The 13,783-nt window shown below is 41.3% G+C and overlaps 1 protein-coding gene and 1 pseudogene across 1 annotated transcript; one reads left to right on the forward strand and one right to left on the reverse strand.

The window, feature by feature from the left end:
• The first annotated feature begins 5,320 nt into the window (after positions 1-5,320).
• LOC135235086 (green-sensitive opsin-3-like) lies at positions 5,321-7,012 on the forward strand (annotated as a pseudogene).
• A 2,904-nt stretch (positions 7,013-9,916) lies between these two features.
• On the reverse strand, positions 9,917-13,353 carry LOC135234843 (green-sensitive opsin-1). The gene is made up of 5 exons (XM_064299829.1): positions 12,875-13,353; positions 12,291-12,459; positions 11,989-12,154; positions 11,370-11,609; positions 9,917-11,098 (listed from the first exon to the last, which is right to left on the reverse strand). Exons 1-5 carry the CDS (start codon positions 13,233-13,235, stop codon positions 10,991-10,993), a joined length of 1,044 nt encoding a protein of 347 aa, XP_064155899.1. The 5' UTR covers positions 13,236-13,353; the 3' UTR covers positions 9,917-10,990.
• Positions 13,354-13,783: the final 430 nt, after the last annotated feature.

Below are 13,783 nucleotides of genomic sequence, written 5' to 3' on the forward strand. Positions count from 1 at the left end.
ATTCTTCCCAAAGCTGATTTAGTGGACATTTTGAACAACGATACTGATCTTGATGTTTTGTTTTCGCTGAAACGTGGCTAAGCAGTTCTTTTGACGATGATTCTATTGTGTCAAAGGGATGTAATGTTTTCGGATGCAACAGGCCTAGAAAACGTCTTAACTGCTTCATTATTGCCTTTATCTGCCCTACTCTGTAGCCAGGGCACTTTTGTGAACGAGAGCTCTGTTCTCAACTGGCCTTCCCTGATTAAATGAAGGTAATTGATTGAATTGATTGATTAAAATAACCTACATACAACTAAATCACTGAGGGTATCTGTTCCAAAACAGTTTGAACTGCTAGTCACTAAAACAGAAGTAAGTCATAATGTTAGCTTCCATGTGGTGCCAGTCTATCGCCCACCATCTGCAGCTGCTGATGTCATAAATATTACAGCAGATATATTGGCTCTTTTCCTGTCCTCTGAGGTGGGTAGTTTAAGAGATCTTTACTTCAATTTGTTGTCCCCATCCTCGGATTGTTTGAAGTCTACCAGTATTGATCTGGGATTTAGTCAACTGATTAGTGTTCCTACCTGTACACATGTGAAAGACCTTTTCGAAATCTACCCATACTGATGTAATTCTAAGACTAGACTACCGAAATCAAAATACCATTTTATCACAAAGAGGAGCCTCTAAAAATTTGAGGCACAAGGGTTGCTGCATGATCTGTACCCTGCCGATTCGTCATGTATTTCTAGTATCCCCGATTCTGAGGTGACTCTTCTCCATTTCTTATTTGCATTTGTCCCCCTGACAAACAAACATCCACCCCCGAGACGACTTAGAGTTCAAGAGTTCAATCCCTGTTTTACATCTGAGCTCACCGACTTGATTTAGTTGAGAAATGAAGCTTAAGCCAGATGCACCTGTAGTTCCTTGGACTATCCAGCCTTCAGACGATTAAGAAACAAATGCTCCACCTCTGAAAGGAATGTCAAATCAGTAAATTAATTAAGTTGCTCCTGCTGGCTCTCATGCTGATCCAGCAATGTTCTGGAAAACAGTTAACTCAAAAGGTCCTAATTTGCTGCCTTACCAAATTAGGCTAAACACTGGTTCGGTTCAGAGTTTAGTAGCCGATGCATTTCACTGGCATTTTGTTGCATCTTTTCTGAGAATGTAATAATAATATTGGCTTTTTATATCTGTCTGAGCCTACATCTGAAGCAACTCTTGATTCTCCAAATACTTGGCCCATTTTTTTATTAGGCTTTCTGCTCCTCTGACTGTAGAGCCCCTGACTCATATTTTTAATCTCACTATTCTCTCCGGTGTTATCCCTAAAGTACAGGGAGCTATTCATGTGTTACTACTCCATAAGGGTGGTGACCCTAGTGACCTTAATAATTATCGCCCTATTTTTAAACTGTCCTGCTTGGCTAAAGTTCTAGAATACATTGTTAAGAATCAGCTTAAAGCCTTTCTCCCCAGGTACTCCATTTGAGCAATCAACCATCAGGATTCAGAGCTTGATCATAGTACAATTTCTGCTACAACTCTGTGTTAAATGAGATAGTGACCTCTCCAGATAATGGGCTACATTGCACTGCCCTTTTTGTGGATCTGCTAAAGCATCTGATATGGCCATTCAATCCACGTTGTTGCATAGGCTGAACTGCATTGGGCTGGATACAACTGCTTGTAATTGGCTCCAAAACAACCTATCTGACGGGTCTCAGTGTAGAACTACTGTTAATGTCCTTAATACAACTAAAGGTGTCTCTCACGGTTACGTTTTAGGTCCCACATTATTTACAAATTTTATAAATGGGTGATACAATGTATTTTACTGCTCTGCCTCGACTGTGACCCAAGCTGTCGAAAATCTGCAGGTCTCCTTCACTGTCTTGCAGAAGGCACTTTTAGCACACAAACTAGTTTTAAATACAGACAAAACTAAACACGTTATTTACCAGATCTAATAGGACAGACTATACTGATCTGCAGATGTGCACACTTAATGGTGCCCATATTGAGTGAATCTTACACTTTAAATATCTGAGCATCTGGATTGATAGAAACCTGACTTTAAGATCCATATTGATAAATTAATAAAGAAAAACTACAAGTAAGACCTGGTTTCCTATATAGAAATAGATCTTGTTTCTCATTTGACAGTTGGAGGAGGATTACTGAGGCAACATTCCTTCCATTGCTTGGTTATGGTGATGTAAAAGCTGAAGAAAAATGTTTTGTTTTCAATGTATAAAAAGGCCAAGTTGCTCACACATACAAGGCACTTTGTGCAAGCACACGTACATTCTGGCTCTGAGCAACACATAGGCATGGATCCAGTCATTTTTCCTTTCCTGTAAATGACAAATAATTGAAAGTGATACCCCTGTTAAAAGAACACTTTTGAAACCTGAACGTGTAGTTACCTTCTGTAAAAGGAACGATGACATAAAGAACATATTTTTATTGCAAAGGTGCGTCCCATTGTTTGAATCCTTCCTGGTACAGATGGCTCGATACAGCCACACTTTTGACAGTTTTGCATTTGACATTTTGACCGAGTTGAATGTTAGCTAGCTTGCTAACGAGTCGACCAAGCGAGTTAGTGCAGACAGCGCTGAAATGAAACACCGAAATCTGTGTTGATCTGCATTGATACCCAACCCTGGTATCAATGGAGAAATACCTCATACCTCATATATGAAGTATGAGGCCCTTGTGTAAAAGGGAAATATGTATTCACAAATATGTATGCGTTTGTACAAATCAGTGCACATTCATTGAAATGTCAATTTACAGGACACAAGTTGAATGACACTTGTTTGTGGATAGTAAAACACACTTGTGACTTGTCTCTTATTTATGGATCATGATACACAAATTTATCAATAATATTGAGACCAATCTCACTCCATATCTGCCCTGCTTCCTGTTGTGTTCACACTGCTGCCAAATCAAACTGGGCAGGAGTCAGGACTCTGATCAAGAAACTGGTTACCTTTGGATGCAAATGTTCTGACTGAATTGAACTGTTTGAATTTTACTTATTAATATTATTTATTAATATTATTATATTTATTTTTTATTATTTTTATTAATTCTTTCTATATTCATTTTTATTATCTCTTGGAACCTTTAGCTTAAGATTGTTAGAACAATCTATCGCCAATCCATTGCAGAGCACACACACCATTCCCGAAGAAGTTATACTTATCTTCTTGAGTACCTGTGTCAGATCTCACTTACAGTATTGTGTGAAGTTCCGGGGACCGTACTACAAAAAAAGGTATAGAGACACTGGTAAGGGTTCAACGAATAGCAACCAAATTGGTTCCTGGTATGAAAGATAAAAGTTATGAGTGTAAGAAACTCCTCAGATACACCAAACCGCAGAAGCATCTGAATAGCAAAGGAAGGCATGTAGTCTTACCCGGAGCTACTGCAATGGGATTCATTTAATTATCTCAATTATCTGACTCCAAAAGTAGGTTTTAATAATGTTTAATAATAATGTTTCTGTGCTAACTGTTATGCATAGAAGCAGGACACTGCTTTCTGCCAGTAGTGTGGCTCTATACGGGTCGCTATCTAGCTTGGTAGATGCAGGACGTGTGTCTGGCTTGTGTAGCCTGCATAAATACAGTTGTGTATCCTGTACTAGTGTATAGGCGAGTGACTACGGGGTGCAGATATCCTATGTGTATGTTAGTTCTATGTGTATGTTAGGACTTTAAAACTGCTAGGCCCAGCAGTAAGAGTCAAAGTGGAATACCAGGTTAAAGTAAATGCAATTTATTGTACAGTATTTTAATAATGACAATATACAGATGCAAAAGAGTGTGTGCAGTGAGATGGATAGGTGCGTATGGTGCATAGGAGGTCATATTAGTGAGTCTCCCAGAACCACTGCACCTTTCCCATACATATATTTAAAGATTAAAGCCAAACACCAAGTCATCAAATGAGGACATAATCTTAACAAAACAGTGCAGATCAATGACCCTTCTTGCTCTATCTGTGTAAGCATATTACACTGGGTTAGCCTTTGTTGCTGAGACACCAAATTGTTCCCCATGACATTCGGGTGTCCAACAATACAAAACACGATTACACTGTATTATGAAGAAACGTAGCTTTACATAATGTGATTCGGTGAGATGTTTCACGGCTGAGTGCAGTCTCTTTATCAGAGCCTGCTGACTCCCCGTCAGCGCAGTAAACTAAGTGTTTCCCTTTGGGGCACACTTCCATAAACCGCCTTGCACGAGGGAAGACTTCAGATGCTTAACCTCTTCAAGTTTAGGAACTAAACTTGAAACTTTAAGGAGACGCGGGGGTGATTTGATTGAGGCTTTTAAATTCATAAAAGGGATTAACAAAGTGAGCTGCAAGTGATTCTTCAGGTTGAGTTCTGTTAGTAGAAGGAAGGGGCATAAATGTAAATTAGCAAAAGGTAAATTCCACACAGATTGTGGTGGAGTGTTATGGCTTGGGCATGTGTGATTGCCACGGGTACTGACTCATTTTTCTTTATTGATGATGCAACTGCTGATAGTAGCAGAATAAATTCTGAAGGGTACAGAAGCATCTCATCCACTTGAGTTTAACCAAATGGCTCCAAACTCATTGGACGCTGCATCAGTCAACAGCATGATGAAGTTTTTTACAGCCAAAAATAGAAAAACCCTTGGCTTGTCAAGTTATACACCTGAGTTGAATCCAATTGAACACGTGTTTCATATGCTGAAGAGAAAACTTTACTAACAACTAGCCCACAAAACAGTAAACAGGAATTATAGATGGCTGCTGCAAAGGCTGGGCAAAGCATCACCAGAGTAGAAACTCAGCACCTGGTGATGTGTCTGGGTCACAGCAGGCATTGCCAGCAAGCAAGCAGGCATTGCAAGCAAAACATATGCAAAAACCACATTTGAATTATTTGATTACAAATCTGAAATTGTGGAGTACAGAGCCAAATCAAGAAGAAAAAAATGTCTTTGTCCCAAAAAATATGTTCACTGCACACACACGCACGCTCACACACACGCACATACATATGTATGTGTGTGTGTGTGTGTGTGTGTCTGTGTGTGTGTATCCCCTTTGGCCCAATTAATGAAATCCCATTTCAAACAGTATTGAATTAACAAATGGTCACAATTTTAAAGTATGTGTATTTCTTGTTTTCTTCTTTTTAAAAATTCCCTAACTTTAAGGACGGTAGCAAATAAGTCATATTCAAGAAACATCAGAGAAAGTTTATTTAGATCCTGGATGAATGCGGCTTAACATCCAACTTGAAAGGCCCAGATTTCCGATCATGTCGGAACAAGATCTGAGAATGAGGGCAAGGAGCTGACCCGAGAAATAGACAGCTGCTGTCCTTTCCATGCCCTAACTGCTCATTTGCGCTCTAAACCTCGCAAATCTCAGTGGCAATCCTAGGAAAGTAAAATCATAAGCCAAATGACCAACGCGGACCAATGGCTGATTATGACCAAACTTAAACCCGTCAGTTCTTCTCAATCCGCTTCCTGCTGACAACCCCCTAGCCCCCACCCCCATGTATAATCCCCACTGAGACTAAGAGCAGTATAAAAGCACACTCAGGGTATCTGGGAAGCGCAGAACAGGCACACCACAGAAGCTGACTGCCAGAGGAGACCTGACTTCTCTCCTCCCCTCCATAGATCTTCTCCCATCCTTTCTCAAGAGGATAAAAACTTTTATATCCTCATGTCCAATCAGATGGGGTTGGTGAGGAGCCCATTCGAATAGCCCCAATACTAACTAGCAGACCCATGGCAGTACAAGGTGCAGGCTGCCTACATGTTCTTTCTCATCTGCTTTGGCTTCCCCATCAATGGCCTGATGCTGGTGGTAACTGCTCAGCACAAGAAGCTCAGGCAACCTCTCAATTTCATCCTTGTCAACTTCACTGTGACTGGCTTGATCATGGTTTGGCTTTTGGTTCACAATTACGTTCTACACTGCCATTAACAGCAATGTTGCCTTTGGGCCCATGGGCTGTGCCATTCAGGGCAACTCTTGGAGGTGAGATATTTACATCCTTTACACACTTTAGAATGCCAACCTTCTGTGCTGACCTATTGGCTTTTGTGCTATATGAATATTTAACGGCAGACTTAACTGATCCTTGCATTCTATTCTAACATGTTTACACCTTATTTCTGGTTGTGTGTTTACAAAATCATTAATGTTAAAGGGCGTTAAAACTCAGGTGAAGCATCCTTGCTTAAATTGAAATACTTTCCTTTTGGGACTGCATACAAATTATATGCATAGTTTCTCTCTATGACATTATCTTGCCTTCTATGGCATTACCAGCAGTCCATGCTGCTAATGAAATTTTTTGAGCAATCAATAATAATCACAAAACCAGTGTGGAAAACCAGCCAGACTGTTGAAGGTTGAATTGACAACAGTCCCTGCTGTTAACCACCGCCATCTGTCTTCCCTTGCACAGGTGAGGTGCCTCTCTGGTCCCTGGTGGTGCTGGCCACTGAGAGATATTTAGTGGCCTGCAAACCCATGGGCAGCTTCAAACTCACCTCCAATCATGCTATGGTTGGCATTGCATTCACCTGGATAATGGCTCTGTCATGTGCTGCCCCACCACTTTTTGGCTGGTCCCGGTAAGTCAGGCATTTGATGATCATCAACAGCCCATACTGTATTTGTATTTTTATATAAGCTACATATATTTTTACTTTAAAATAATGGTTAGGCGGACACTTTCACCGATACATCCATGTAATGCTCCTGTGGGCCTGATTACTACACTCTCAACCCAGACAACAATGAGTCCTTTGTGATGTACATGTTCAGCTGCCACTTCTGTGTGCCCGTCTTCCTCATTTTCTTCACATACGGCAGCCTGATTTGCATAGTCAAGGCGGTAAGAATCACACTAAATTTGTAGGGGCAAGTGGGAGCAAAGAACGCATTCATGGGAAGTGAAGTCATTGCTGTTGTTTCCTGTAAATATAGGAGCCCTATAGTGATTTTATTTCTCAGTATTTTTAACCCCTTCTCAATCGTCCGCTTTTTTAACAGAAGCCTGAAAAGGACATACCAAAAATAAAATGGTTACTGTTCTGGAACCCCTTTGACTACAGATATAATCTTGATCTCTTCTGAAAGGTAACCCTTGGGAATTCATTTTCTAAGAGTCATAATTACTCAAATTACTCTTTCACCAAAAATATTTTTGAGTGGATACAGATGCTTGTGGCTGAGCTTAAGCTAATGACTAGGCTAGGCAAATCCCTGACAGAATAATAATTAAATTAATGAATTATTATTATTATTATTATTATTATTATTATTATTATTATTATTATTATTATTGTACGACCAGAGTATTCAGCATTATTTTTTTATTACATGGTATTCAAAATTTTGGATAAATGGATAAACACAAATGTAAGTCAAATGTAAGTTAAATTTAAATATCCTCTTGGCTCACTGAGTTTGAATGCAGACTGTTTTGCAATTTTGGCCACCAGATTTCACCACTGGATCAAATAGTTCTGAATTGTGAACACAGGAGGAAGTGTGATATTCAGCTGCCATTCATGAAAAGTGATGTTCCAACCTTATTGGGATGTGCCACTTTTCAGCAGCTAGGCCTGATGCAGAAAATCTGAAGTGAAGTTCAAATGTGTAGCATAAGATATTCTCCATTATTTTAAAGATCTATTCACAGGGCTGGGACGCTTACCTGTTTACCACCACATTGAAGTTGGTGTCAAGGTCCTTCCAGTTGCTAAAGGAACTTTCCTACACCCAGGAGAGTCTTTATAGTACACAAAGCGAAGTATAAAGAGGAATTGCACTGAATAGAAAGGTTCAGTAATTGCAGTTACAGTGGTCAAGCAAATCATTTGGATCAAGACATAAACAAAGCAATCAAAAGAGCACACAACCCACTTTGCACAGTTGAAGAAATAGATGTTGCAATGGCAAATACCTGGGTATTTTCAGCCTAAGACACCACAGAAATACAACATCAGGACATTTTTATATTAGCTATATTTGGTCACTGACTGAGTAGTGATGGCCTGAAACTGAATGCTGAGAAAATGGGAGCCCTTCTACCAGAACCAAAGTACTAGACTACATTGCACAGGTTTATAGACACACTTCAGCATCTTCCCAGGTTAATTAGTACTCACCTCAGGGGTGAGTACTCCACTGGATAAATGATACAGCCTGGCACTGAGAAGCTGCACAGTAAAATGTCCAGTGTTAATTCAGCTCTAACAGTGTTAATTCAGCTCTAACAGTGTTAATTCAACTCTAACAGTGTTATTTCAGCTCTTAGCAGATAGCATTTGATACCACACTGGAATGTGTGATCAAATGTTATCTATTAGGAATTTTACTCATAAAAATGTCAAAAGTCAAATGTGGACCAAGACAAGGATCACGTGACAGCAAAGATATGGCTTATTTTTTTATGCTGACCAATTTGTCAGCTTACAATGGATAATGAGCAGCTTGGTATCAAATTAATCTTATAAAACGTTGGTTAAGGTTGGACATTCTGACTCATTTTTCCAGTGTTTAAAGCGGTGTTACCTGCAGGGCTTGATATTAACATCCACCAGCCGCCAACCTGAGAACCAGACAGTTTAAAAACGACATTCAAAAGACGAGCCAGTTGGCATAGTTACATTTGCTTTGACATCACAACAATAAATAACAGCAACACCGCCACCTCGGCCAGTAGCGCGGGGCTTATAAATGCAAGGGTAGTCCATCGGAGTTGCCTGATTCAGATGAAAAAATTCTTTATGCAGTTGACATGTCTCAGTCAAACACAATACATTTATATGTTTGTCATTTATGAAATCGCAAATCAAGGGGGATTTAATGTTCAGAGATCACGCATTGAACAGTTTGAAAGTTTGAAAATGGAGCGGGTGCTGGAGGAACTGGTCGCAGAGAGCTGAGGTCAGTTTTTCATCTGGAAGACAACCAATCAGTGAGAGAGTGGCGGGTCATAGACCAGAAGGGTGGAATAGAGTTTAACTTGTGATAAGAGAAGTTCCGAGTTGAGCTGCCACGGTGGAGATATTTCGGGCACAGAATAACGTCCAAGTCTTTGGGCGGCCGGGGTGGAGAAGGAAACCTGCAGTAGCGTGTTTGTAGACTGAGCAGTTCCAACATGGGGTACTTCGCTTCCATGTTGGCTGTTGAGGGGTATTAGAAGAGAGCCCAAAGAAAGCAGTAGTTTAATCATTTGGGAATTTAAACAGCGGATGGGAGGGCCGTGTGTTCTCTGTTTCAGTTGTGATTTAACACGAGCACATCCGTATAGACTCGGCAGGGAAAGACAGCCTGGGCTCAGCGAGTAGTCCTTGTCAAGCCTGCAAGCACCAGTGGGAACCAGCAGAGGGCGCTGGCAGGAGCAAGCAGGAAAGGAGCATGCAGCACCACGGATTAGCAGACAAGGGAACCTGGCCAAGCCAAGGGTGGCTACAGCTTCCCAAGACACGAGGAGATTGGTTACTTCCTCCCTGAACTCCGGAAACCACAGCTCGCTCAGCTGGACGTGTCGGAGTTGAGGTACGGGTCCAGAGAAGTAACACAGCCCAACGACGAAGTCCAGGTAGTAGCTCTCATAAACTGGACAGCTTTGTTGTGTTTGAATAAGGACATTTGTACCATTTGGCCCAGCTATCCGGATTCTGTAGCATAGAACATTTAGACTTGGCGGTACTTGGTTGTTCAATGCAAAGATCACAACTACAGTTAAATTGCCTGAAGTGAAGGTGTAACATAATTTTAAACGGTTTAAACACGATTTCTTCAGAACAAATTTTGAAAATTGGAATATAATTATGCGTAATTATTTGCAGATGCTTCAATAAACAACAAGAGACAGATATTTGTGATGCATGAATTCATTAGTCTAGTAGGCTACTATATTTTATATTCATTTATAAAATATGTACAGCAATCAATGGTCTGATCAGGCCAGCAAAAGAATTGACAGCCCCATAATTACACAAAAATAAAATCACAAACCTCATCAAAACCAACCGAAACATTAGTGCAGTCCTCTGAGTCAAGCGTGTGGACCTGTCAGTCTCCCTTAATGCCTCACCACTAAGAGGGCATTGAGCTGTGGCGAACTACGCTCCCAATTTGTGTGGCATAACATGAAAAATGTAAAAGACCAGCTCTGGATCTTCAACTTTACCTTGTTTCGTGTAGATTAGCTAAGAGGCTGCATCATGTATCTCTTATGCTGGGTTTGCCCTGCCCCTGTGTTTGTGGGCAGACTCTATTTTCTCAGCCTTGGAGTTTAAACCACCAAGAAGTAGATTCTAATTGAGCCTTAACTCTAATTTAGGTCCTGTGCTGCCCACTTTCTTTGTCACTCTTTGGTGCAGGTGAAGATATTCACTGCCCATCCTGTTAAAAGGCTCTGCTAGCTTTGCATCCTGGACCAAGAGCTGATGCAGTCTTAAAGGGATTGCTTAGAAAGGGGGAGGGGTGTCAGCAGTGGATACCGCAAGAATCACAGTACAACGACTCAGCTTGATGTCCTGCATTCACTATATGCAAGGCAACAAACCCATGGAAGATGTCTGTGAACTGGAATGACATTGCTTCCCATAACAGCAAGTAACAAAAGAGTAAAAAAAGAAATAATTTTGCTTTGTTCCTTAGAAAGCTGTTGTCACAAATTCCCTTTATGCTAACAGAAAGCCAGAGCTTTGGAGAGCTACAGGTCAGGGCAAGATGATTATATAATATTTGAAAGATAGGATGCCATATCTCTTGAAAATATCAACACTTCATTTCAAAGTCAAATCAATATATATATATACATTTAAAAAAACATACATATATCCATTAAATCATAGAAATAGAAGTTTCTTTGATACAGTTCATAAAATAATAAAAAGGGTGAGAACTTCGAGAGCTGAGTGAAGGTGGAGACAGAGGGATGTTTCTATGCTGGAGAAACTGAAGAGACCTCTGTCTTGCTGGTTGTAGAGGTCTCCTCCTCACCCATTGGGTTCTTTCCACAGAAGAGGGTAGTCAGCATGCAGTTACGGAACTAAAGGAAACGAAAGACGTTAAAATATCAGCACTACAGTTTCTTATGCTGCTATCGTCAAGGCTCTATTCTGCCCAGGAACATAATGACCTGATACAATCTGAACTGAACACATTTGATCCCTGATTACTGAATGTTACTGGTTTAAAGAACCCTCCAGGTCCAGAGTTGAGTAGTCATTCAGTATAAAAAGTGAAAAATAACCTGGAATTTGTGGAAACCTGGGATTGAGAGTCTGTTATATCTATATTGCCATGAATGCCGGACTCACCTGTTTGTTTAGCAGCACATAGATGATGGGGTTGTACAACGCTGAGCTCTTGGAGAAGAAGGCTGGTACAGCCATGCTCTGGGGACTGAATGCTACTCCCTTGTTCAAGAAGATGTAGCCAGTCATGGTAGCATAGGGGGTCCAGGCCACCATGAAACCCAGCACCATCAAGATGACCATGCGTGTCACTTCCTTCTCTGCTTTCTGGGTGGAGGCAGACTCCTGCTGAGTGGCGGCAGCCTGAGGAGGAAGAGAGTAGGACAGACACACAAGGTCAAGAGAGCCGTACAACAGAGTCAACTATTTAAACACACAAGAAATAGTATTGTTTGCTACAGGCACCTTATACTGGCAATCTATATCGGACTGCTTGTCACACAAAATTATATATTACCACCTTTTAATTTTGTAAAACCAAAACTTGTACTTAAAAAATAAATGGGCAATAGGTGTGATGTAATATGGTCGCTCATGGAACCAAGCTAACATACAAAATCTTTGCAGGGAGCGCCGCTCTCTCAGGGCTCCTATATTTACAGGAAACAACAGCAATGACTTCACTTCCCACAAATATGTTCTTTGCTCCCACTTGCCCCAAAAAATTTAGTGTGACTCTTACCGCTTTGACTGTGCAAACCAGGCTGCCATATGCGAAGAAGATGATGAGGACAGGCAAAAAGAAGTGAACAACGAACATGTATATCACAAAGGACTCATTGTGGTAATCTGGGTTGAGAGTGTAGTAATCAGGTCCACAGGAGCATTGCAATCCCTCAGGCATGTACCTGTGTTGAACGGGAGGAAAGGTCAGGTCTCTTTGTGAAGTTGTACACCTAACTGTTGCTATTGTAAAAATACATATTCAATAGAAAAATACAAATGCAGTGTGGCCGCTGATTTATCATCAAATGCCTGACTTACCGGGACCAGCCAAAAAGGGGTGGGGCAGCACATGACAGAGCCATTATCCAGGTGAATGCAATACCAACAATAGCATGAGTGGAGGTGAATTTGAAGCTGCCCATGGGTTTGCAAACCACTATGTATCTCTCAATGGCCAGCACCACCAGGGACCAGAGAGCCACCTCACCTGTGCAAGGGAAGAGAGATGGTGGTGGTTAACAATGTACAGCAGGGACTGATAAGAGATTGCCAATTCAACCTTGACAGTGGCAGCCTGGCTGGTTTTCCACTCTGTTGTGTGATTATTATTGATTGCTCAAAAACTTTCATTAGCAGTGAAACAATGTCATAGAGAAGGGATATAATCCTTCTGCAGTCAAAAAAGGAAAGTAATTCAATTAATTTAATTTACTCAAAGATGCTTCACCTCGGTTTTAATGCCCTTCACCATTGGTTATGTTATAAACACACATCCAGCAATAAGTTGTAAACGCACTAGAATAGAATGCAAGAATCATTTAAGTCTGCTATTACATATTCATATAGCACAACAACGATCAGCACAGCAGGTTGGAATTCTGGAGTCTAGAGGATGGTCTCACCTCCAAGAGTTGCCATGAAGCCCTCAACGGCACAGCCCTTCGGCCCAAAGACGAAGTAGCCATTAATGGCGGTGTAGAAGGTTATTGTAAACCCAAAGATGCACATGATCAAGCCAGCCACAGCCAAGTTGACAAGGATGAAGTTGAGAGGTTGCCGAAGCTTCTTGTGCTGAGCTGTTACCACCAGTGTCAGGCCATTGATGGGGAAGCCAAAGCAGATGAGAAAGAACACGTAGACAGCCAGCATCTTGTACTGCCACGGTTCTCCTAGGTAGTACTGGGGGTATTCAAATGGGCTTCTCACCAACCCCGTCCGGTTGGACATGGGGACATAAAAGTTTTTACCCTCAGTGCCGTTCATCTTGGCTTGTGTGGGCTCTTGAGAAAGGATGGGAGAAGATCTATGGAGGGGAGAAGAGACGTCAGGTCTCCTCCGACTGTCAGCTCTTGTGGTGTGCCAGTCCTGTGGTGTGCCTTTCCAAGTACCCTGAGTGTGGTTTTATACTCTACTAAGAAGTCTCACTGGGGATTATACACAGAGGTTGCCAGCAAGAAGGAGATTGAGACAAACTGACGGGGTTAAGTTTGGTCATAATCGGCCATTTGACATTCACGTTGGTTGTTGAGACTTCTGGTTTTGCGTTCCAAGGATTGCCACTGAGATTTGCAGAGAGCAAATGAGGTGTTGGCATGGACATGACAGCAGCTGTCCATCTGTCTGTCAGTTCCTTGTCTGTCAGCTCCTTGTCCTCAGCTCCTTGTCCTCATTCTTGAGTCTTGTTCTTACATGATTACCAATCTAGGCTTTGCGAGTTGGATGTTAAGCTGCATTCATGTAGGATCTGAATAAACTTCCTCAGATTTTTCCTGAAAATGCCTTCTTTGCTACCCTCATTCAAATTCAAGCAT

The sequence above is a fragment of the Anguilla rostrata genome, chromosome 11 (genome assembly GCF_018555375.3).
Source record: "Anguilla rostrata isolate EN2019 chromosome 11, ASM1855537v3, whole genome shotgun sequence".
NCBI lineage: Eukaryota > Metazoa > Chordata > Actinopteri > Anguilliformes > Anguillidae > Anguilla > Anguilla rostrata.

Coding starts and splice junctions, on each gene's coding strand:
- LOC135234843 (XM_064299829.1), bottom strand. CDS start 13,235: ATGAACGGCACTGAGGGTAAAAACTTTTATGTCCCCATGTCCAACCGG. Junction 12,460..12,874: donor CTTCATGGCAACTCTTGGAG/GTGAGACCATCC, acceptor TCCCTTGCACAG/GTGAGGTGGCTCTCTGGTCC. Junction 11,610..11,988: donor TGGTTTGCACAGTCAAAGCG/GTAAGAGTCACA, acceptor CTTCCTCCTCAG/GCTGCCGCCACTCAGCAGGA.